This window comes from Electrona antarctica (genome assembly GCF_951216825.1).
Source record: "Electrona antarctica genome assembly, chromosome: 3".
NCBI lineage: Eukaryota > Metazoa > Chordata > Actinopteri > Myctophiformes > Myctophidae > Electrona > Electrona antarctica.
Window position 1 is genome coordinate 42,792,987 of NC_136808.1, and position 25,491 is coordinate 42,818,477.

Here is a 25,491-nt window from a genome sequence, read left to right on the forward strand (position 1 = left end):
TGTCTGTTTTGATCCTTCTTGACACCAAGCCATTTCATGAGTGGAAACGATACGGAAACTTTCTCCACATGTGAGAGACTGGTGATTCATGCATGCTGCTGCTTTGAAAACGAGGACACAACTTTTACCACTTTACTGGCACCGGATAGCACCAGGAATACGGCAAGGTGTTCCAGAACCTCTGGGAACTGCCCACATACAGAAGCCACTAGTCCAGACCATAACTATGAGTAAGCCTATAGTGGAATTGTATAAATACTGCTCTTAGTTGTGTTGTAAGCCTCCCAATGGCAAAGGCCAACACCACTGAATGTCTTGGTTCTCTTTGACACTAGACAGGGGAATAAGTCAAACATTGTCATTCTAATGACATGATGGATAGAGAGGACTAATGAATAGATGGATGCATAAGAATATTCATCAGAGGGAAAGGGGGGTGGAGGGAGGTGGGACAGGGGAGTGGTGTGAAGGAATACCGTTTTCAGTTCATCTATAGGCACATGGTTAATCAATGGTTGCAACTCGCAGTGTACAGTAGAGCCTATAAGCCCATGTGGTGTCAGAACAGTCAGAAATTCTGAAAACACACACACACACACACACACACACACACACACACACGCACGCACGCACGCACGCACGCACGCACGCACGCACGCACGCACGCACACACACACACACACACACACACACACACACACACACACACACACACACACACACACACACACACACACACACACACACACACACACACACATATTGATGGTCTATATTTCTATATTTCTGTCGCGCTCCATGCAGCCCATGAGGAAGTGTGCACCACCAACGACGGAAAATGATGTGTTGTTAATTGAACCATGAGAGTGTACTATACACCTATAAGCAATTTATCCAAGAATTGCCTTCTTCACATTATTGAAAATGTTTAGCAAATGTTCTACATTGTCCAAATATGAGAGCTAAAGTGAAGATGTGCTATCCGGACTGTGATGGAACGTAGTAAGCTATTCTTCTCTTCTTTGTCCATAAGCAATAATATTGCAGCGCATTTGTCATTTTACTTGTTTATCATATAGGTCAGGGGTGGGCAACTGGCGGCCCGGGGGCCAGATGCGGCCCCCACCTTCACTTAATGCGGCCCGCATGTTAATATCAGAATACTGATATAGTATTGATTTCAGCTGTTACAATTCCCGACCCGCTTTAATTACTTCATGACTAGTATTGAATGACTAGTTATTGTCTTTTTGTGTCCAATGTAGTTATGTTAACAGTTCATAAAGTTAACATAACTATAACTAAATGCATTTGAAATTCAATAAAAAGGTTACTTTTCAGGATTCCAATTCAAAAATAGCAAAAATTATTCAGGTTTTCAATTCAAATATAGCAAAAACAGCTGACTCAGCTTGTAGATCAGCAATTTTTGCTACGACAGTAATATGCACTGTGGAAAGTGAGTGTGGAAATATATTGGCCCTCTCCATCGTCAAAGTTGCCCAACCCTGATATAGGTCTAGGTGAGTTTCCGTTTTTCAGTTTTCTGAAATTCTCCATCATATAGTATTAGGTTTCTCCATCATGTTATAGGTTTTAGAATGGACCTTGGCTGGCCTCTTCTATAAGCAGGGCAGTTTGCATCTAATGCCAGGGGAGGATGTTTTCACATCCTTTCGACAGGATCAGATTGATGGTCTTTCTTGTTATAACACCTTTCCTTGCTCGCCTCACAGTTCTGTTTTGGGGTGGTAACCTCGCCTGGGCTCGGGTGGGTCCTGGGATGTGGTGGTCACTGGTCCCTCCCCCCACAATAGCAGCGTATTCGCGTATAAAAGCAGAGTGCACCCCTCTCCTCGGTCTAGCACATCAGCTGCAAGGCGGCTGGGAAAGCAGCGACTTGAAATCAAGGGGGAATCTTGGACTCAACAGGCAGCTCTTTGACGACGCACACGGTCACTTTTTTTTTACCACTTTAAAACGTTTAACTGCAAAATGACTCGTAGCCCGTGTACAGGGCTGCTAGTTGCCCTGTGCGTAAGCAGCGCTGTGTATTGTATGCCAAATAATCATGGGAAGACCAAAAGACAAGCTGGGCAGCAGCATCGAGTATATCCAGACTTCCAGGACACAGAACCAATTTCTAACGGTACAGTTCAACGATGTGTTTCCTATGTTACAATTTAACAAAAAGATCCATATCGGACCGCTTTCTTTTAGTTTAGACATGTTAATTTCTTTAATTTCTTTAATTTCTTTCATCAGTTGTGCTACTTTTGAAGGAGAGTGGATGTGTGTCATTCACTGTAAAAGACACGATTTGAAACTATGGACTCATGAATATTTGTCCAATAATATAATTTCTCTATATAGTCGGCTGTGAAGAAAGTGGTCGCTCATACAGACTACATGAACAGTGGGAGAAACCTTACCTTGGAAACACGCTAGTGTGCACCTGCAACGGGGCAGCAGGAGTCAAATGTAAAACTAAGGCCCCAGGTCAGTCGTTGTGTTGTGCGTCCCGTGCGCCTTTACGCACGCTGTGAATTTCGAGCAGAAGTCCATAAGACACATGCAACTTGCATAGCCTATAACTTCATTTGTGTCGTGTTTTGCAGCGGAGGAACAGTGCTACGATAAGTACAATGACCGATCGTACCGCGTTGGGGAAACTTACGAGAGACCCAAGGATGGGATGATATGGGACTGCACCTGTATCGGTTCCGACCGAGGCAAGATCAGCTGTACAATTGCAAGTAAGTTTACCGACAACTAAACAAGACCGCATTTGTATGCTATTTTACGGAAGAGGACGGAAAAAACCCTGCAACACTATATTTTTCAGACCGCTGCCATGAAGGTGGGAAGTCATACAGAATCGGCGACACATGGCAAAGGCCTCACGACACTGCTGAATACATGCTGGAATGTGTGTGCCTTGGGAATGGCAAAGGAGAGTGGACTTGCAAACCCGTGGGTGAGTAACTTCATTCAATCTTTTCCAGTAAATTCTGTATTCGGCGAATGATTGCAAATGCTCCTGATGGCCTGTGCCAGATATTGATTTGGACGAGGACTATACGTTTTTCCATTTTAGAAGCTTTCATTTTGGTCGTGTTATCCAACGTGGGGTGTAGGCTAGGGAACCTCAGGGTCCATTGAGACGTTTACAAAAATGACCCTCGCAGGTAATTCTCTGAGAGTATATAATTGCAATGAGTCCATTTGGTTCCATTTGTACAATCTCAGAGTTATAGGGGTCCGGGTCCTTGATATTAAAGACATTTGGGGACCACTGTTTCACGAAGAACTGGTTGGAGATTGTCTTTTTTCTTCTCATTAATTACTTCATATTATTATGTTTTTCATAAAGCTGAGCGCTGCTATGACAACACTGCTGGATCATCCTATGTGGTGGGGGAGACATGGGAGAAACCATACCAAGGCTGGATGATGATTGACTGTACCTGTCTGGGAGAGGGCAATGGACGGATCACCTGCTCCTCAAGGAGTGAGTAGGACACACACACTCACACACACACGGACGCACGCACACACGCACGCACGTACGTACGCACGCACGCACAGATACTGATCTCTGTTGTGGTTCTGATCTGCACAGACCGTTGTAATGACCAGGACGTCAAGAAGTCGTACCGTATTGGAGATACATGGACCAAGACAGACGCACGTGGACAGACCCTGCAGTGCCTGTGCACAGGAAATGGCCGTGGAGAGTGGAAGTGCGAGAGACATAGCTCCCATCAGACCACTGGCCTGGGTGAGTCCTGAGCCCTAAGAACTATAATACAACCAACCGTATTATTTCCCTTCGATATTGACAAACATGTGTGCTCCCACGCCTTCGTCCTTGTGTAACATTTGACATGTGCATGCAGTCCCAGGTTCTCGTGTGGTGACACAGATCCAACCCCTGCCTCAGCCCTATCCCGAGCTCCCAGCTGAAGGCACCTGCCGCACGGATGCCGGAGCAACCTACTACGATGGACAGCGCTGGATCAGGACTCAGGGCAACAAGCAAATGCTGTGTACCTGCCTGGGCAATGGAATAAGCTGCCAGGAATGGGGTGAGAGTGGCAGGGAGGAAGGGAAGGGGTCTGGAAGAGAGATGGGGGCTTCCTAAACTAGACAGAGCAGGGTTTCCCATACGTTTTGGGAGTTATCACCAAAACACCAGGGGCCATGTTCACTAGCGTTAAAAGCAATGGAAATGTTTTTGTCCAATCAATGATGCCACTCATGTTGGCTATAACTTCAATTTAATGAGTGCTGTGAATCCTTAACCTGGGGATTATCGTAAAGCTTGGTTACTATGTGAAAGTTTAAGCTACATGTAGCTCTGGGCTTTCCGTACCCTAGGATTTAATGTGGATGGAAAGTCCTTGTAAGGTGTATTATACAGTATTATATTATTATGAATTAATTCATTTCCCCCTCCTGTCTGCAGAGGCCCGTTCGTCCGTGTATGGTGGCAACTCCAACGGCCAGCCATGCATGTTCCCCTTCGTCTTCATGGGGAAGACCTACTACTCGTGCACCTCAGACGGACGCACTGATGGACAGCTGTGGTGCTCCACCACGTCCGAGTATGAGACAGACCAGCAGTACTCCTTCTGCACTGAGCAGTATGGTGAGAAAACAGGAGAGGACAGACAGCGGGATGGAGCAACGGGGGATGAACAGAGATAGAAAGAGGGGGTGTAAACAGTAAAATCAGTGTTCATTTAACAAAAATGTAATCAAATATAATGGTCTGTCTGAGTTACAAATAGATAAATGAACACTGCAGATGTTACTGTGTGCTGGTGTGGAGAGATACTGTGAGGTTGTATTTTGTTAGATTGGAAATCGTGACTTCTTTATTTACTTTGTGACCTACAGTCACGATGGCCACCCGAGGCGGAAACTCCAATGGCGCTTTGTGCGTTTTTCCCTTCCTCTACAACGGCCGCAACTACACTGACTGCACGGCTGATGGCCGCCGCGATAGCATGAGGTGGTGTGGGACAACCTACAACTACGACGGGGAGCAGCGCTTTGGATTCTGCCCCATGGCTGGTGAGTGTGTGTGCGTGTGTGTGTGCGTGCGTGCGTGCTGATTTAGGGGTGAATGTGTTATTTGTGATGCAATAATGAAATAAAGTAAATAATGCATTCAATAGGCAACAACTTGAAAAAGACAGTACTTTGAGTACTTGCTAATGCAGATACACAATGGTAACTGCATTTCAGAGTAGAGTGATAACTCCTTTGCTTTTGTCAGGAGCACAATCAAGCTAAATAGCCCTATCTAATCTCGCTCTGAGACAGATGTTTTGATGTTGAATGAGTCACTTAGTATTAGTAAACATACTGTATGACTGAGTGATTGGCAGTGAGTCGTGTATTTTGATACAGAATCGCACACACACACACACACACACACACACACACACACACACACACACACACACACACACACACACACACACACACACATTGATGGTCTATATTTCTATATTTCTGTCGCGCTCCATGCAGCCCATGAGGAAGTGTGCACCACCAACGACGGACAGATGCACCGTGTTGGCGACAAGTGGGACAAGCGCCATGAAGTCCTGGGTCACATGATGCAGTGCACGTGCCTGGGCAGTGGACGTGGGGAGTGGAGTTGTGTCGCCTACACTCAGCTACTAGGTCAGAGGGCCAACACCATTGAATATAAAGTTGTTTTATTTATTTTTTTGGCTTTCTTTTTTCATACAAGATTAGCCTATATTGAGGTAGCAGTGTATACTGGGGCAATGGTTCTTTCACGTACCTTTTAATTTCAAAGACCCCCCATAACTCTGAGAGTGTAAAAATGGAACCAAATGGATCTATTGCTACTCTCTCAGAGTTACACACCTGTATGAGGTCCATGGACCCCACTTTGAGAACCACTGTACTGGGGTATTATATTGAGATTATGGAAATATTAGGAATTGTGTACACAGTACGATCCTCAGTGTGTAGTCAGACATGACCACATGTCCTTTCCAGTTTCCATGACGTTCTTTCACTCTGTCTCCTCTGCATACAGACCAGTGTATCGTGGATGGGCAGAACTATGAGGTGAACCAGCTGTTCACTAAGCGCCATGACGAAGGCTACACGATGAACTGCACCTGCTTTGGACAGGGGCGTGGCCGCTGGAAGTGCGATGCTATTGGTGCGTATAGTGCGAGAGATGCGCTGATCATCATCACGCATTGCTCCGCATAGCGTTACTGTCGGGTGGAACCCTTGTATGTAAAAAATAACCTATGTTCTCCAATGGATCTCAAATATAAATATGATTTAGTCACAAGCTGTTGTTAATACATTTCATTGGATTAATATTTGTAAAACCTACAGACACACTTCATCACCTTTCCTTTTACATCCAAAATTCCCCCAAAAAATATCAAAAAAGGAGATCTGGGACGCGTTGTAAGCTTGTAGATTGGCTTCTTTTGCTACTTTTGCATGACACTTGTAAACCGGGCATTAATCCTGAAAAAAGTAACAATAAAATAAAATATATATATATATATTGAAATATGGAGATATTTTAAGCCCAAATTAATCTCTCTCTCTCTCTCTCTCTCTCTCTCTCTCTCTCTCTCTCTCGTAATCAGACCAGTGTCAGGAACCAGAGTCCCGGGCATTCTATCAGCTCGGCGAGTCCTGGGACAAAGTCATCCACAGCATCCGCTACCGCTGCTATTGCTATGGCAATGGCATCGGCGAGCTAAGTTGTGAGCCTCAGCAGACTGTCCCAGGTAAGAAATGCTTATGATGCTCAATTAAAAGAATAAAAGATGTCCTTTGTAATAAACATCACATCATAGAAGGAATGAAGGAAATGGACTCTCTGGGTTACAGGAATCATTAATAAGGGAGGGGCAGGCTTTAGGGGCAGAAGTTCAGAAAACAAAGGCCTCTTTGGGCTTCTAGGCTCAACCCTCCCCTAACTTCACACCACTGTATAAGATTGTATTGCTGTATTGTTGTATTGTGCTTTCTGCTTTGGCAATGCCAATAAAGCCCTTTGAATTGAATTGAATTGAATTGAATAAGACACCTGCCAGCATTTAATTTACATTTGCTTTGCTTTTAAAGTCGACACTTTGTCAGTGACCTCCTCACCTCTCACACACCCCTGGCAGCCCACCAGGGGTGGATTCCTCAACTTTGAAGTTTGACAAATTGGGGTTCTTCTTTGTAGTTATGGAGACTTTTGGCCCTCCCAACACCCCCTTACCCCTGAATTTCCCGAGAGGAGTTATTCTGCCCAGCTGGGCTGAGGCGAGGGGTAATATTACATGTTACCGTAAATGGTCAGGATGTAAGGCAAAAGTAATGTTCTCTTTGTTCGATGAATGACTCACGTTCAAGTGACATTCTACTGTACCAGGTATTCTTGATAATCTATCACCGTAGCACAATACACCTGCCCTAGTTCAACTGTCCCATTTATCCTGCTTGTCAGCGGCAGCAGCAGAGGAATGCATATTTGTCTGTGCAGGTCAATGGACCTCTGGAGGTACCCCACAAAGCACTAAATTATCATAAGCTGCTTCACAACTTTGAAGACTATGAAAGAGATCCAGCAGGCCTCTATGAGTACGTGCACGCGTATGTTTGTGTGTGCGTGCGAACATAGTACCTCAGTGTTATTTTCAAGAGCCAAGTCAGTTGTGGGTGTTGGAGCTGGACTTAGGCTACTATGTTAAACCTAAAAGACTGCGAAGAGGTTGTCTGGTGGCTTGGTCCTCTACCAGCAGACTGACAGAGCAACAGACGTACACCAACGCCCTGTTTGTACGCAATGGTGTTATATTTGTCGAGCATGGACTTTGTCGCTGGACTGTGAAGCCAGTCTAGTCTCTCCTGAATTTCTGCCTCATCAAAATCACCTCATTACTAACAGCTTTGTTATTGTTCCGTCTCACCCTCTTCCTTTCTCTACCCCTCCATGGTTGGGCACACCCTCCAACCTGCTGCTACCCAGGGGGCAACAGGCCTGTCCAGGTGATCATCACAGAGGCAGGGAAACAGCCCGACTCCCACCCTATACAGTGGAATGCCCCTGCCAATGCACGCATCACCCAGTATATCCTCAAATGGAGAGTGGTGAGTAATCCATTTTTTTTTGCGGGTTAGTAAATATTCGTAAATATTGCATTTCTTCTGTTTTATGTAAAGCAATTTGTAATTTGGTTTCGATTGTGCTTTAGAAACACGATTGAACATTCATTTCTTCCTAGAAGTGTGATAAAGCAAAGTAAGATAAAGTGATGACTACCATGTGTACCGTTGTGATTGGTAATGTTGACTGAAGTTTGGACATGCACAAACAAGAGGGCATGAACTCCTTGTGAACTCACAATGCACACACACGCACGCATGCACGCACGCACGCGCGCACACACACACACACACACACACACACACACACACACACACACACACACACACACACACACACACACACACACACACACATACACACACACACAATCTTTGAGCGGAAATCCTTTAAGACCCCAAATGCTTTTGTTTTTTTATTATCTTTTTCCTCATGGGGACCAGAATGTCCGCACAAGGTCGATCTTTTTTCTGGTTTCACAGTCGTTGCGGAAATAAGGTTATAAAGTAGATAATTACACACACATCAGACCATCTCTCTCTTACTCCATTTCCCCCTAACTAACACATCCCTTTTCTCTTTGAAGACCTCTGAATATTTTACAAGCTGTTTGAAATGTTAATGGTCCCTACTGAAATTAGAACACTTTCCCCCTTAAGTGTTTTGTAGGTTTTGGACCACAGGGACACTCTCACCTCCATACGTTTCATGCACATGAAGCATGTGGTTTTCCAACAGTGTTCTTAAGGTTCAGGAGTTAACAGTTGCAGTGCCCATCATATTTACAGAAAGGAACAAACACTCAATTCCAACACACTCAATATCTACAAAGTACAGAATTAAAGTGACATGTATTTGACAGTGGGGCATTCTTTTAATAAATCTGGTATTTTAAGTCAAAGCATACTATTGTTATTCATTTAGCCAGTATTTCTAAAAGATTTAAAATGTAATTAAATTCCATCCAAGCATTTCACATTATAAGCGAATCCTTATGTTTCTCACCCTGAGATTTGCATCAAATTCATTATGCCTGTGGTTCTGTAAGTGGGGTCTGGGGACCCCCAGTGGTGGTAACAAACTTAGTTGATGGCATTCAAATAAAAATGTACCAGTATAGCCAAATGTGTATGTCACAAATAGCCAAATGTGACCTTGTAGATCTGCTATTGTTGAACATTTTTAATACAAATCTTTTTTTATTACATGAAAATGTAAGAACCACTGCATTATGCCCACTTTAACTCTGCTAACAGTCACTGACACTTAACAGAGAATCCTCCAACCTCATGCCCTTTGACCTCCTCCTCCCTGACAGAAAAACACCCGTACTCCATGGAGAGAGGTAACTATCCCTGGCAACTTGAATTCCTACACCATTGCTGGGCTGCGGCCAGGCGTCACATACGAGGGTCAGCTCATCAGCATCATACGCTACGGAGGACGCGAGGTCACGCGCTTCGACTTCACCACTAACCACGGTTCACGTGAGTTGGATCTGCACGACTTCCTCACAATTACAATTTCCAACGAATGTTGTCTGTACGGCGCATGGCAAAATACACTCGAGTGCACGCACGCACGCACGCACGCACGCACGCACGCACGCACGCACGCACACGCACACGCACACACACACGCACACACACACACACACACACACACCTGAATCCTCACAATCTCCCCCTGTCTCCGCCACCCTCACCTCATCTGTCCAGTGACGGAATCGTCAGAGGGAGAGACCAACCAGCTTCCTCCACAAGTGGACACCTCCGAGTCAGTGACAGAAATCACCTCCAACAGCTTCGTCATCTCCTGGACGTCGGCCTCTGAAACCCTTTCCGGCTTCAGGGTGGAGTACGAGCTCAGTGAAGACGGGGCTACACCCAGAGTGCTGGGTGAGAGCCCTACGTTACGGTTTCCACTGGAAATGTTCAAAATGACTTTATGCACAGAGCCATGTTCTATACAGAAAACTGAGTTTGACTTTAGTTTATTTGAAAAGCAATAAGAAACAGGTTAGAACATTTCAAGCATAATACACAATACACAATAAAGTCCAGGACTTATTTTCATTGTGGTACTCGTACATGACAGATCACATGAGTGATAGTCTGGTAAAAATGTAAACGTTAAACGTAAAGAAGAAGTTCAGTAATTTGCTAGATAGCAGATAGCAGTTGATAGCAGTAAACCGGCGTATTAACCTGCTCACCGCCCTCTGTCCCGCAGACCTGCCTCGCTCCACTACGTCTGTCAGCATCACTGACCTGCTGCCAGGACGCAGGTACAACGTCAACGTGTACGAGCTCCCCACCGACGGAGAGCCCAACCTCATTCTGACCACCTCCCAGACCACAGGTAGGAAGGAACCTTTCTCCATACCATCGCTATCGGGCAGAATCTAAGTAAATGAATGCTCTACTATTGACCATACTAGACTAACTAGAGCATCACAAAAAAGCGTAAAAAGTAGCAAGTCCACAAAATCTGCTACTTTTTAATTTAATTTTTCAGGCCAAGGACCCCTTAAATGAGAGAGAGACGAAGCAGGAGAATACATATATTATTATTATATTGGGTTGCATATTCAACTTATTTGTTTTAGAAAGCCATCCATGCAACTCGATAAAGCTAGTTCGCCATATTTAGCAGGTTGTATTCTTAATATCTGTTGACCATTGAGACATTTGAGATCAGCTTGGAAGTATTAAAATGGACATCTAATATCATTCTCTCTCTCTTCCTGTGTTCAGCCCCTGATGCCCCTGCTAGACACACAATTGGTGATGTGGCAGAGTCCTCCATACAGATCAGCTGGTCTAGGCCACAAGCCCCTATTACTGGTGAGAAACTACTCTTTGTGTGTGTGTGCGTGCGTACGTGTGTGTGTGCACGTGCGTGCCTGTTATTTTCACTATTTCTTAAAAACAAAATATATAATAATAATGGATGGAATTAAGAGTTTGTTTTATTATTATAAAAAAGAAGAAAAAAAAGAAGGTATATTTACTCACAACCCATAAAAATGGGCCTGTGACCCAAAAATGGGTCCCAAGCCCAAACCATTGTTTGGAAAATACTGATTTAATTGAGTCAATGTATGTGATCTCCTGTGTGTTTGTGTGTCATGTAGTGAGTACACACACCGTCAGTACTACTGTACTGCTGTATATGTGACCTCCTGTGTGTTTCTGTCTCAGGCTATCGTGTCGTGTACACTCCGTCAATAGAGGGCAGCAGCACTGAGCTCAACCTCCCAGAAACAGAGACGTCTGTGACCCTGGTTGACCTTCTACCCGGTCTACTTTATAACATCAGCATCTATGCTGTAGAAGAGGACCAGGAGAGCGAGCCTGTGTTTGTACAGGTCAACACTGCCGGATCACCTGTCCCAGGTACAGTACAGTACATATCCCTTCATGACTCATAATTAAAAATGGTTCTCAGCCTTTTTCATTTCTACTTTCTTAAAATAGTTTTTTAGTGTTAATGTAACTCTGAGTTAGAGACCTGTTAAGATCCAGAGTGGTCACCGGACCCGACATTGAGAACAAGTGAATTATGGCATATTGTAATTACACAATGTGTTAAATTAGGTCTTGCCTATTTGAACAAATGAAACATTTGGCCTGGAGTCATAGACCTTCTTTTTTCATTGAGCCCATGGGAACCATTTAATTTCATCTTCAGCATAAATTATCTTCCCTCCCTTTTCCTCGAATGGAAATATTGGAACCATTATTTGGTTCCTGCGTAGGAGTTGGTTTGAACTCAGATAAGGTTGTGTGAATGACAGTATGCAGATTAAGTTAGTACTTGGAGTACTTGAAGTTGCTACATAGAGAGAACTTTAGATGGAGTTTCCCCTTTGCTTTGGGACAGGAATGAGCCAATCACCACATTGTTAAAGCCTCTTTTCCAGTAAATACACATTGAGACGACATCTCTTATTCAAGTGGGAACTGGCCAAGAGGCAGAAATAAAATGACACATCTTTGCTACATCATACATTACATCACACAAGTATAGCCTGAGACCTGAATGATCTGTCATTGATTCAGGTTAGACCCCAGACACAAATGCACACCTCTGTCACATTTATAATTCCATTTGTACATCAATGTATCCCTTTTTTCCTTGTTCCCAGCTCAGTAAGATATTTTACATTAAAAGAGAACAATGTTGAATGATCTGACAATGGGCTTTCCCAACCTGGCCTCAGCCAGGTGGGAAAACCCATTTCCTAGTTTGCTGCAAGTCGTTTTGTGCGATAGGTTAAAAGTCTAAAAAGTGATGTGGCATCACCTCTGTTATCTCATATCCAAGATGTTACACTATGAAAACCCCCTGTGAACGTCTCCCGTAATCCCTCCTGATCCACAGAGGAGGTGCCGTCCCCAACTGACCTGCAGTTCTACGACGTGACTGACGCGAGGATCTCCATCACCTGGACCGGCCCGCCCAGCGAGGTGACCGGTTACCGCGTGATCTTCAGCCCCGTCCTCCCCGACGGATCGGAGCAGAGGCCCCTGCAGCTGCCCATGTCTCCCAACGCGTACGCCGAGCTCACCTACCTGCAGCCGGGCACTCTGTACCGCTTCTACATCTACGCCATCAACGGAGGGGTGGAGAGCCAGCCGCTGGTGGGCGAGAGGTCGACCAGTAAGTTTTCGTTAACTCGTTAAGACACAAAATGTTTTCATGTCAAGGACCGCATTCTGAAAAGGTTTTGTGCCAGGGACCCCCAGAAGAGATTTGTGTTAAGAAATTCACAATACATTCAAGATTTTTTTTTAATTCACTCGTTATTGGATATAATAACATCAGATTAAGGTAAGAAAATGGTTAATCCGAAATTCTTCTTTAACATATTAAGCTGGGGACCCCCCCCCCCCCCCCAAGGACCCTGGGGGTCCCCAGAAACCCACTTTGAGAACCACATACAACAAACAATGAACACACAGACTCACCCACCTCTCATTCCCAACCCTTCCAGAGCCCGACACACCCACCAACGTGCGTTTCACCGACGTCGGTTTCGACAGCGCCTTGATCATCTGGGAAGTTCCCCGCTCGGTCGTCACCGGCTACCGCGTCCTCGTGGGCATGGAGGGTTCCAACCCCGTCCCGAAGGACATCCCAGGGGGGGTCGCTCAGTACTCTCTCAAGGGTCTTCGCCCGGACACGCAGTACACCGTGACCCTGTACTCTAAGCAGGACAACGAGCTCAGCGAGGGCATCACAGAGTACTTCACCACCAGTGAGTATCAGGAGATCATGAATGGAAGGACGGAGTCACATTTGAATGAATACATTAAGGGAAATGGCACTCGATTAAATCATTTGTGTTTTTCTTCTTTTAGCTCCTCAGATGGGGAACGCACCTCCTTTCAGCACCGAGGTTACCGACTCCTCTATCGTCATCACCTGGATACCTGTCACCAGGTGGAGCTACACGGTAGAAACCTCTCCATCTCCTATCCTCATCACCACGCTGTGAAACTATACTTATAAATGTATAAATGTACTATAATATTGCTCCTAATTGATTGTTTGCCCTCCTGTGTTCCCCAGCTCTCTGTACGCCCAGGCCAGGAGGGAGAGGCACCCAGAGATGTGACTTCTGACTCCGGAAGTATTTATGTGTCTGGTCTGACCCCCGGAACGGAATACATCTACAGCGTTCAGCCCATCTTCAATGGCCGTAATCGTGGCAAACCCATCACCCGGAATGTGGTCACTTGTGAGTTTATTGAGACTTTATGACTTGTGGCTGTGATTATAGGGTACCAACAGGTACCGATGAAAAAAGAGAAGGCCTTTCACTCTGACTTGAACATCATTTAATTAAATAACAATTCTGCTGTGAGACTACACCTCGTCACGTCTAACCACTACTGGTCAGAAAGGTCACTTCTACACTGTAAAATCACGAGTGTTATTTTTTTTGTAATCTATCTATGGGAGTGTATAAAGAAAGGACTGGTAAGAGTTACATGAACACTGAGGAGTTTACATTGTATAATCCTCCCTCTCTCCCTCTCATTCCTTTCCCTGCAGCCTTGTCCCCTCCTACGGACCTACGGCTGGAGTCCAACCCAGACACTGGAGATCTGACTGTCCACTGGGTAGGCGTTAGAACCCCAGGTAAATATTGACTGTGCTCCCCACGCTCTGCTGGCTCGGACCACAGGTTTGGACAAGGCTGGACCTTGGCCTACCAGTGATATTCCATTTCCAGGAAACAGTCCAGTCCTCCTGCTGTCTTGCCTCCCCTTGTAAAGCAATAATAAAACAAACGAATTAATATAGCCGTGCAACAAAAGTGTGGATCGTTACAGAATAAAGCAGTGCATGGATTTCTCACATTATTTACCCCGTAATCTTCTCTTGTCCTTTTACGTCTTGCCTGCAGACATTACAGGTTACAGAGTGGCATGTTCGCCGACCGAGGGTCAACGAGGCAACTCTCTGGAGGAGTCTGTCAGGCCCGATCAGAACTCGGTAACACTGGAGAACCTGAGTCCAGGGGTGGAGTACAATGTCAGCGTGTTCTCTGTGAAGGACCACATGGAAAGTGTTCCTGTGTCCACCACCGTCACACCAGGTACTATAGGAACAGGCCAGGAAAAACACAGCCCAAACACCCCCCCTTGTGGCCAATTACAAAACGATCTGCACACCAAATAGCTTGGAAGGAATTTAATATGGTTCTGAGAAAAAGTGGAAGAATCCAACTATTTCCACCATCAGTCATTGTTTTTTTGTTTTTGTTTTTGTTTTTCATTCATCACACACCAAGCTGCCTGAAGTTTATTCCATCTCTCTCCCGGATACTTTACGGTCATTATTACATTAAAATAGCGTGACTTATCATCTCTACGGTCATTATTACATTAAAATAGCGTGACTTATCATCTCACCAAGAAGGTCACTATTTAACAGCATCATGCAACCTGTCCTTTCTGAATATAATACATGCTTAATGTTGGGTCGCTGTGACACTGTAATTAATTACACAGTCCTACTAACATGGCTGACTTTAATTGTTTTGCCACATGGCTGTCTGTGTCTGGTTGGCTACACCTTGGCTTGTCTACTCTACAATTTGCATGGGGATGGTGGTATTTCTGTTTTAATTGAGAGGCATTGTTAATTCAAGTAATAATAATGTTTTGGGGTAATTTATCAAGGTTATTATTCTTGAATGTTGTATTAATCACAGTAATTTGAAATAGATCATGGCTACTTTTTGCCATCATAGTCATTGGTATGACAAGCAATGTAATTATTTCACTTTCTAGAGCATCTGTTTGTCTTCCTCTGTTTCTGATCTTGCCTGCGCTTTGCATTAACCTTAACCCTTTCAGACGTCCCCCCACCACGCCATGTTGACTTTGTCGACATTACTGACACCACCATTGGCCTGCGTTGGACACCTCTGAACTATACGGCCATAACTGGCTACAGGATAACAGTGGTTACTGCAGGCGAGGGCATGCCGATTGTCCACGATATGGTGGATTCCTCCGCCGGGTATTACACGGTGCGCGGTTTGGAGCCTGGCGTGGATTACGACATCAGTGTCATCACGGTTACAGAGGAGGGGGAGAGCGAGCCCACCACAATCACAAAGCAAACCCAAGCTGGTGATTTAAAGAGACTAATGAGTAATGAATGAATTCACATGTTACACCCGAGCCAAAGCTACATATGACAGCAACATTATTTTTGGAACACTGTAAACTGTTGTGTTGCTTTATTGGCTCTTTCTAAACCCTACATGAACCTGTGCTCCTTGCAGTCATTCCTTCCCCTACCAACCTGAACTTCGGAGGGGTGGGCTCTGACCACATGAGGCTGACCTGGACAGTCCCAGTCGTTCCCACGCCAAGCGACATCTCGCGCTTTGTGATCCGTTACCACCCGACCGCCACCGATGACGACATCAAGGAGTTTAATGTGGGCGGAAACACCAATACCTTCTTGTTGCAGAGTAAGACCCCACTGTGTGACGTCAGCACTGCACCATAGTGGGCCTATGTTGTGTTACATAAACGCTAATAAAGTACTATAGCAAAAAAAGATACAGGATAGCAATATGCCACAGTGAGACAATAATTCTGTTCTAATAACTCTTAGGCCTGCTTATTAAGCAATTCTGACCTGCTGCCTTATCATTTGCCTCTCTGTCTCTATATAGACCTGCTGCCCAACACAGAGTACCGTGTTAGTATTGTGTGTGTGTACGGGGAGAGAGAGAGCCAACCAGTCACCGGAACTCAGAGAACCCGTAAGTAGGATGGTACATAGTACAAAATAAAGGCTTGGTAGTTGAGCCACACATACTGCCCAAATGTTGTGATGAATGTATTGGGTCCTATGGCACTCGGGTTGAGCAGGGGTAAAGTACCGGGCCACCACCGCCAGAGTCAATAGGGGTTTGAATCCATTGTGGTGCATCCGGCTGAACAAGCACCTACACACACAAACACAATTGGCCATGTTCAGGGGGGCTTAACTTAAATAATGTATTTCATCATAGTTTAGCGTATTGTTTAGGTCAAGGAGTGTTGTATTCCATGCATCTTAATAATTCTTTGTGTGTGGTACCCATTTCCCTCTAGTTCTGGATGCTCCCACTGGTTTGGACTTCTCTGACATCCAGACCAACTCCTTCACTATTCACTGGCTGCCCCCAAGCGCTGTTATCACCGGCTACCGGATCCGCTCTCAGATGACCAGTGGCGGCCGGGCCAGGGACGAGAGACTGCCACCTAGCAGAACCTACTTCACCCTGACTGGACTGACCCCAGAAACCGAGTATCTGATCTATGTGTACGCTGTTAACGGCAACCTGGAGAGCATGCCTCTGCAGGGCACACAGGCTACCAGTGAGTTTCTCAGTTTCGTCCACATCCATCCACAGGCATTCTGCGTCAGTGCAAGAAAGTTGATCCGCTTGGTACTTTTATCTTCAAATATTCATGCTCATGATTCCTTCTCTGACCCCCCCCCCCCCCCCCCTCCCCAGTCTCTGACGCTCCCACCGACCTGGAAGTGATATCATCCACCCCCGACAGCATCAATATCCGCTGGGACGCTCCCTCTGTCACAGTGAGGTACTACAGGATTACCTATGGATCCACAGGTGTGTACAGGTCATTGGTGCCTCTCACGCTTTAATCTAGAGCTAAACTTCAGCTGTATTGTAATCTGTGTTTGCGCTCCCTGTGTTAGGCGGTGAGACTCCTCAGGAGTTTACCATTCCAGGCTCACAGACCACCGCTACCATACGGGGTCTTAACCCTGGTACGGATTACACCATCACCGTCTATGCTGTTACCGGGAGAGGGGACAGTCCGTCCACCAGCACCCCAGTCTACGTCATGCACAAGACTGGTATGACAGCACTGTGAAACTGGGAGCAAACTGTGAATATGCCTACTTGATGGAATGTACAGTATGGATATAGTATATGATGCATGATGTGTCCGTCTCTCTCTCTCTCTCTCTTGTGCCTGTAGACCTTGAGTCGCCCACTGATATGCAGGTGGCTGATGTGAAAGACAATGCCCTCACAGTGCGCTGGTCCCCGGCACATGGCCCCATCAGGGGATACAGAGTCACCAGCGTGCCCAAGAATGGCCAGGGACCCTCCTTCTCCGAGGTCGTGGCCCCTGGTACGATCTTCAGAGAAGCGCTGATAAGAATGACAAATGTTTTTTTGCACAAAAATTATGATTTTAGGTCTATACAACTAGATTGTTTTGGGTAAAGATTGCTATTCTATATTGCAAAGATGTTGCTGTGTTGAATACTCAATTTTGATTGGTCAAGCACAGCCTTCAAGCAGTCTGTTCACTCTGAATTACAGACCGCTGGAAGCTAATACGTTTTTTAAATCAATATTTTATGTATCATGTCAAAGGATTAATCTTCATCAGCAGCCGTCTAATAAGCTAAATAATGTACAGTGAGGTAGTCATTGCCGGACAATAAAGACAAGGTGACACAGACAGGACTGAAGTGACAACATGCCTTACATCTCCCTTTTATCGCCACGTCACAGATATCACAGAGATGACATTCAACGGCCTGCAGCCAACGGTGGAGTACGTCCTGAGTGTCTATGCCCTGGGCACCGATGGAGAGCCCTCCTCCCCTGCGGTGGAGAACGCTGTCACTGGTCAGTGTAATTTTGACGCTGCATTGTTAAATTGTTCTTCTTCATGGAGAATGTATGTAAAAGACCGGAAAGTTGATCATGGATTCCTCAATTCCTGCAGCAATGGACCGTCCCAAAGACCTTACTTTCTCGGACGTGGATGCCACCTCCATGCGCATCACATGGGAAAGCCCGGACGGCACTGTGACATCCTACCGTGTTCTGTACCTCAGCCCAGAGGAGGGAGAGAGAGAGCTGCGTCCCGCACCCAGGGGAGACCAGGACACCGTGGTGCTGAGGATGCTTCGCCCTGGAACAGAGTACACGGTTAAAGTCATCGCTCTGCACGGTCGCACACCCAGCACTCCACTGGTGGGAACACAGGCCACAGGTACTAAAGGATTCCAGCACATGCACAAAGAGCCTATTTAGAACACTGGTTCAATGATTGATAGTTAGGAAGCACATGGACCCTTAAAGTTGTGTAACTCTCAAATCCTAAACGTTTGCTTGCATTTTCATCTTTCCGTCCCCCAGCCATCCCAGCTCCGACCGATCTGGCTATCACCGAGGTGGGGTCGTCTTCCTTTTCTGTGTCGTGGTATGCCCCTACTGCTCGCCTCACCGGCTACCGTGTGGTGGTCAACCCCAAGAACCACAATGGACCAACCAAAGAGATGAACGTCGCTCCAGACACCACCCGTGTTGTCGTACCAGGACTAATGGTAAATACAAAAAACCCTCCTTAAAACATGACACTGGATTTATTGGTTAACATATTTTAATACTTGATGTATTTATACAATATAGGTGGCCACCACGTACGAGGTATATGTCTACGCTCTCAAGAACTCAGTCACCAGCAGGCCCCTGCAAGGAGAAGTTACCACACTAGAGAGTAAGCAGCTATTGCACAAACCACAGTACACGCACACAAGCTAATTTACAAAATGTATCAAATAGAAAATAAATACATGCAGCTCACGTACAATACAATACAGTATATTGCTGGGTATTCAGGAGTATACTACCATGAGTTTGTAAAGAATATATTTTATTCCAATGCTATGAAAAGACTCAGCTGAAATTGAAGCACAGACATTTTATACAACATTTCCAAAATTGTATTGATACAGGCATCACTGCATTGATATGTGGATCATCAAGAAATACATTCAGATTGATGTGATTTGTGCTCAGCCCCATATTACACACGTTTTATTCACCAATAAACGTCCTGTTCTTTTCATCTTTCCTCAGATGTCAGTCCACCCAGACGTGTGCGTATCTCTGAAGTGACGGAGTCGGCCATCACACTGTCCTGGCGCTCCAAGGTGGAGACCATCACTGGCTTCCTCGTCGAGGCTAAACCCATTAGAGGCACACGGCCCACAATCAGGAGGACCATCCCAGGAGACGCGCGCACCTACACCATCACAGGTACTGGCAAACTACCTGTTCCATTCACCCACAGGATCGGAGGAACAAGGCTCCAACGTGAGCTGACTGAGGAGATGTTAAAGTGAATGTATTTTGTTTGCCTTCTCAGGTCTGGAGCCAGGCACCACCTACACAATAGACTTGTTCACCCTTAATGGTAACACTAAGAGTGCCCCCTTCACCCTCAATGCTGAAACAGGTTTGTCCACACTCCTATGCTCATGCACAGACACACATTCCAGATTTTACTGTGCACAAACACTCCAGATAATCTAATCAAATGTCTGTCTGTGTGTGTGTGTGTGTGTGTGTGTTTTTTCCCCCTTTTTTAGCAAAACCAATGGTCCAGGCTCCAACACACATTCAGTTCACATCTGTGACCCCTGACTCCATCTCCTTCACCTGGCAGCCACCTGCCACGCGCATCACAGGGTATTTCATCACCTACGAGGAATCCGGAGGAGCCCCACGGGAGCTCACTCCACGCCCACACGCTGGCCAAAATTATGCCACCATCCCTGGTAGGTTCCTATGGCTCTGCTGTGTGTCCACACTCTAACTTCACCACTTAACATCCTCAGTGTACAGTATATTTAGAAAGATACAAGATGGCCGTGACATTTTGGTGCTTTCACTTCTGTTTAATTTCAAGAAACTCAATGATTCACTCGCTGAGAAAAGTCAAACCAGACTCTTGTGCTTTTATTTTTTACACTTAACATACGGTAATATGTGTGAATAATCCCTATCTTTAGGATTGAGACCAGCCACAGAGTATATCATCAAGATTATTGCTCTCCAAGGCACGCAGAGAAGCACTCCTCTCGTGGGCAAGGCCAGGACTGGTGAGTAGTCACATTATCTGGAGTAATAATTTAAATCTTCACTCTGGATTCTTACTATGCGTATGTACAGTATGAACTGAAAAGTACAGTACAGGTTCAAACAATGTGATGGACCAAATTAATTAAACCGATTTATAACGGGTAAGGCCTTATGTTTGTACATAAAGAAAACAACATGGTTTGGAATGACAAGCTTTTTGTATGCTGGGCTGCAATAGAGATTTGCTGTAACGCCTTGAGCCTCAGAGGCCTTGAGCAAATCAACTGCATGCTGAGCCTTTGGGTTTTTTAAACAGTAATACAGCTTTCATTTTGAATACTGTCAGAAAAGTAATTCAAAATGCATTTTGGAATGATTGGACAGTAGCCAACCATGCTATGACATATGTGTTTAGCATATATATATATATATATATATATATATATATATATATATATATGTGTGTGTATATGTGTGTATATGTATATGTATATATATGTATGTATGTATATGTATATATACTGTATATATATATATATATATATACAGTATATATACATACACACACACAGTATCATATCAGTATCATATCAGTATGCTCCTGATGGATGTGATATGCTACTGCATCTGCGCTTGACACCCCCGCTCCAGTTTAACCTGCTCGCTTCCTTAACCCACCTTCTCCCGCCCAGATCCGGACCCCTTGCTTACGCTGCCTCTGCCCAATCGCCCCGGAGGTCCCGGCGACAGGCTGGACGTACCCGAGACTGATGTGGACAACATTGTACAGGTAGTGGGCACCAACGGCCAGAACCCACATGGCGAGCAAGGCCAGAATGTGGAGTACACCGAGTACAACAACAACAACGGTAACGACTACAGCGGGCAAGGCGGCAGCCCGCAGTCGCCCTACGGGCAGGTGCACGAGCCGCTGGTCTATGTGCCCCAACCCGACGTGCAGGGAAACAGGCTGCCTGTCTTGAAGCTGAACGTGCCCATTGGCTCTACGCTTGATTTTCCAGAGAACGAGACGGGGGTCCCACAGGAGGCACAGACGCAGACCACCATCAAGTGGAATCCGTTCAGGCTGAGCCAAGCTTACTTGGTCTCATGCAATCCACTCACACATACGAATGAGAAGATGTTCCAGGTAAGATGCAGAGAGATGAGCATCTTGGCAGATCAGATTCTTTATCCATTGTTAATTGAGTCTCAAATATCAGTGAGGATGTTAACAAATCCCATTTCTTTCTGTTCCAGATGCGTTTGCCAAATAGCGCAACCAGTGCTACCCTGATAGGTCTGACATCCGGAGCATCTTACAACGTGATTGTTGAGGCCCTGAAGGGGGCACTCAAGCACAAGATTCTGGAAGAAGTCGTCACTGCTGGCAACACTTGTAAGGATCAAGTCAATTTGTTCATTTAACCAGAGCAGTCATACTAGCCCTGTGGCAAAATATCTTAATTTGGGGGTTAACGATGTTACGTTTTCAGATGCTTTACTCACTTTTCCCCTTTCATCTTTATTTAGTACCAGGCGGTGTGCCTTCCGATAAAGATGCATGTTACGACACTTTCACGGCAACCTACCATGATGTTGGTACTGAATGGGAGCGCATGTCTGAGACAGGATTCAAGCTCTGGTGCAGATGCCTGGGACTGGGAAGTGGTCACTTCAGATGCGACTCCTCCAGTAAGCCCTTGGGTTGTATATGTCAGATTTATACCTGGATGTGGACCGTCCGAGACACACATTGAAAATAAGAAATCTACAAGCTCACTTCGAGCTGCAAAGCAACACGCTGTGAGCTTGTAGACCGGCTATTTTCAATGTGTGACACCGGTGTGTAACTAAGTTTAAACCAGTACATGCTTTCGTTTCCAAAAGCATGCCACATAAAGCAACATTACATCTAACATAATGTTTGTAAGTGGTGTATAATTTATCTCACACTCTCTTTTATTATGTTAGAGTGGTGCCATGACAATGGCAGGAACTATCCAATCGGGGAGAAGTGGGATCGCCAGGCAGAGAACGGTCACATGATGACATGCACCTGTTTGGGCAACGGCAAGGGAGAGTTCAAGTGTGAACCACGTACGTCCTCTTAACCATCATGAGAGTTTCCACCACTTTGTAAGTTCATGTTGTTGTCTCTCTATCGTGCAGCATGTGATTCTCAATGTGTTTGTCTGTACTCCCATTCAGATGAATCTGTATGCTACGATGATGGTAAATCGTACCAGGTGGGCAGCCAGTGGCAGAAAGAGTACCTGGGTGCCATCTGCACCTGCACCTGCTTTGGGGGACAACAAGTGAGACACACTGAAATTCAGTAAAGATAATGACTTTAAGCCCAATTTATGCTTTGTTGTACAATTGTGTTGCTCATCATGAAAACTGTTTTAATTAGTGAAATGCAATACACTCGAAAATGTGTTAATCTTGGCAAGCGACACAGCCGTTCAACAAAGCATGATTTGGTGTTTAGGTGCCGTTTATGCCATGTGAAAAATACATACAAACGTGTTTGCTTGATCTCATCAGGGCTGGCGTTGCGAGAACTGTCACAAACCCCGAGGTTCTGATGTTGAGGCCAGTCTGCTGCAGCCTGTCAGATATGGCAATGGAGACAACACTCTTCGCAAGGTGGTAAGTGGGATGAAATTTACAATTTTCCTTCTTGTGGCATGGGAGGGAATGGCACCGGTCTCTGGAGGCACAGGGGTTGTCTGAGAATTCAGAAGCTTCCCAGTTTAATCCCGCTCTATTTGAAATGTCTGAGCAAGACACTGAAACCCCCAATACTCCTGACGAGCAGCTTGTTGCTCTGCAATGGTGTCTCGATCATCGGTGTATGAATGTAATGCATACATGTCGTAAGGCTAAATACCTATACCAGTTCTATTCTGATACACTGTAGCAGTTGATGAAAATTAAATAGAAAAATATGTTGATGTTTATATTCAACATAAGCATTTGACCTTATGAAAATTAATACAACTCGTATTTTCCTCTCAACTCATCCAGACTCAGACTCATCAGATTCAGTGTCCCATTGAATGCCTCAGACCTGAGGTGCTGGCTGATGTACACATTGCCCAGCACCAACCGGAGTGAAGGATGTCCCCCATCAGAGCTGCTCCTCCACCGTCCAAACATTCTACTGCATAACACGACAGGAGCTGTCCTGTCTGTGACTGAACTGAAATAACTGCCGTGTGCCTTTGTGATGAGCTTAACACATTCAACTGAAACTGTTACACTGCCCTGCTGCCTTACACAAGTGCTATTACGTTGGCTGTCATCTGGCAATCTTTTCAATTGCGTTAAAATGTTGGCTATAAGTCCTAGGGATTTGAGTCTCTTGTTTTCTTTTTCCTTTCATGGACATTTCTTGTTTGTTGATTAAGACCATCACTTTCTCTTCACATGCGTTCATGTGAACCTTTATTTAGGGTTTGATGTTCAGATTTATACATTTCCGAAATTTCCATTTCTTTCGGCATTAAAATAGTTTTGCAATACCGATTCCCAAAGAAAGTAGAAATCAAGCACTGTTTTGAAGAATGCCAATGTAGTGTTGTAATGGTCATGTACAAAATTGTATGAATGTTTCTTTCTGTAGCCCCTTCACTGTCGCTTAAGGGGTAGCACTGTTTGTGATCGACACTGATATGTAATTTCTAACTTTTCTATTAATTTATCCTAATCACAGTGTGTGTGAATGTTTGAACTACAGTGTGTGAATTCAAACGTATTTTTATATGTACTGTCTGTGCCAAAGTTTTTGCTACCGTTGATGAAAAGAATCCCTTGTTTTAATAAAGTTGTAAAATACTCAAACTTGAATAGGTCTATGTTACTAATGTACTACAATAGCATTGTCAAACTAGAAAAAGTGCCCTTCTGGGCACAGGTCTCCACCAGGAGGATAGGACTGTGTGAGATGTTTGGCAAAATGTTTAGGAGTAATATAAACATGTTTGCCTTTGATGGCAATTGGATGATTTGAGGCATTGTTCCAAAAATGTGTTTTGCAAAAATCAACCTGTTGGTGGCGCTATAACAGGCCAATGTGAAAAGGGTGGGATATATTCCTCAGCCTAGTAAGAAAATGTGTGAAAGATTTCACGTAAATTGCATGCTGCGTTCATGATTTGAGGCTTTTGTTCAAAACGGGGCAATCTTGCAAACTGTGAAAGCCAATTATAGCCAATTAGGATGGAATATGAAATATCGGACAGATCCGACTTGAGCACATGACCATAGAGATACTGTGTAACGATTTGTGAGATTTTTGGACAGAATCTGGAGGAGTAATATCAAAAAATGTGTTTTACAAAAGTCGGCCTCCTGGTGGCGCTATAAAAGGCAGATGCGGAAAATGCAGGTCAAAGGTTTGTCCTTGGCCTCTAGGGAGTGTGCATGCAACATTTCACGCAGATCGGTGCAGTTTTAGGTAAAAAATTAGAAAAGCTGCCTCATGGTGGCGCTATAACAGGCCGTTCTGGAAAATGCGGGGCAGAGGTTCATCGTTGGCATCCAGGGAGTGTGTGTGCAAAGTTTGGCATCGACCGGGTTAACGGTGCCGGAGATTAGCTGGTAACGGACGGACGGAAGGACGGACGGACGGACGGACACACACACGGACGGAGTGCAAAACATACTCTCTCCCCATGCCTTCGGCCTGGTGGAGACAAAGATACATTAGTACGAAAATAACATCGCCTGGATGCAACTGGGACGTATCCTCAGTGATGTATCCCAAGGTCATCGGGGTTTCGGGTCTCTCGAACATCATACCCCTCTCTCGGGTGACCCAGCCGGGGTGATCAAGTCCCGACTTACGTCCCAGTAGCTACCCTCGATCAGACCA

General features: G+C 45.2%; 1 protein-coding gene across 3 annotated transcripts; it reads left to right on the forward strand.

The window, feature by feature from the left end:
• Positions 1-1,885: 1,885 nt before the first annotated feature.
• LOC306920021 (fibronectin-like) lies at positions 1,886-24,458 on the forward strand. 3 transcript variants are annotated; one of them, XM_079496610.1, is made up of 46 exons: positions 1,886-2,149; positions 2,374-2,499; positions 2,619-2,756; positions 2,846-2,977; positions 3,374-3,511; positions 3,623-3,781; positions 3,900-4,088; positions 4,469-4,651; positions 4,903-5,079; positions 5,542-5,697; positions 6,083-6,211; positions 6,660-6,803; positions 8,036-8,157; positions 9,492-9,660; positions 9,892-10,071; positions 10,406-10,534; positions 10,930-11,019; positions 11,377-11,571; positions 12,560-12,838; positions 13,173-13,436; positions 13,540-13,634; positions 13,751-13,919; positions 14,237-14,323; positions 14,592-14,783; positions 15,547-15,825; positions 15,981-16,172; positions 16,380-16,469; positions 16,804-17,070; positions 17,211-17,327; positions 17,417-17,578; positions 17,704-17,859; positions 18,249-18,365; positions 18,466-18,735; positions 18,882-19,069; positions 19,155-19,242; positions 19,605-19,784; positions 19,894-19,983; positions 20,117-20,305; positions 20,540-20,629; positions 21,302-21,759; positions 21,870-22,008; positions 22,143-22,304; positions 22,584-22,709; positions 22,821-22,927; positions 23,160-23,264; positions 23,643-24,458. In XM_079496610.1, the coding sequence occupies exons 1-46, from the start codon at positions 1,996-1,998 to the stop codon at positions 23,730-23,732; spliced, it is 7,458 nt and encodes a 2,485-aa protein (XP_079352736.1). In that variant the 5' UTR covers positions 1,886-1,995; the 3' UTR covers positions 23,733-24,458. The 3 variants fall into 3 exon arrangements, with proteins under 3 accessions (XP_079352736.1, XP_079352738.1, XP_079352737.1); XM_079496612.1 differs by lacking the exon at positions 15,547-15,825; XM_079496611.1 differs by lacking the exon at positions 2,374-2,499.
• Positions 24,459-25,491: the final 1,033 nt, after the last annotated feature.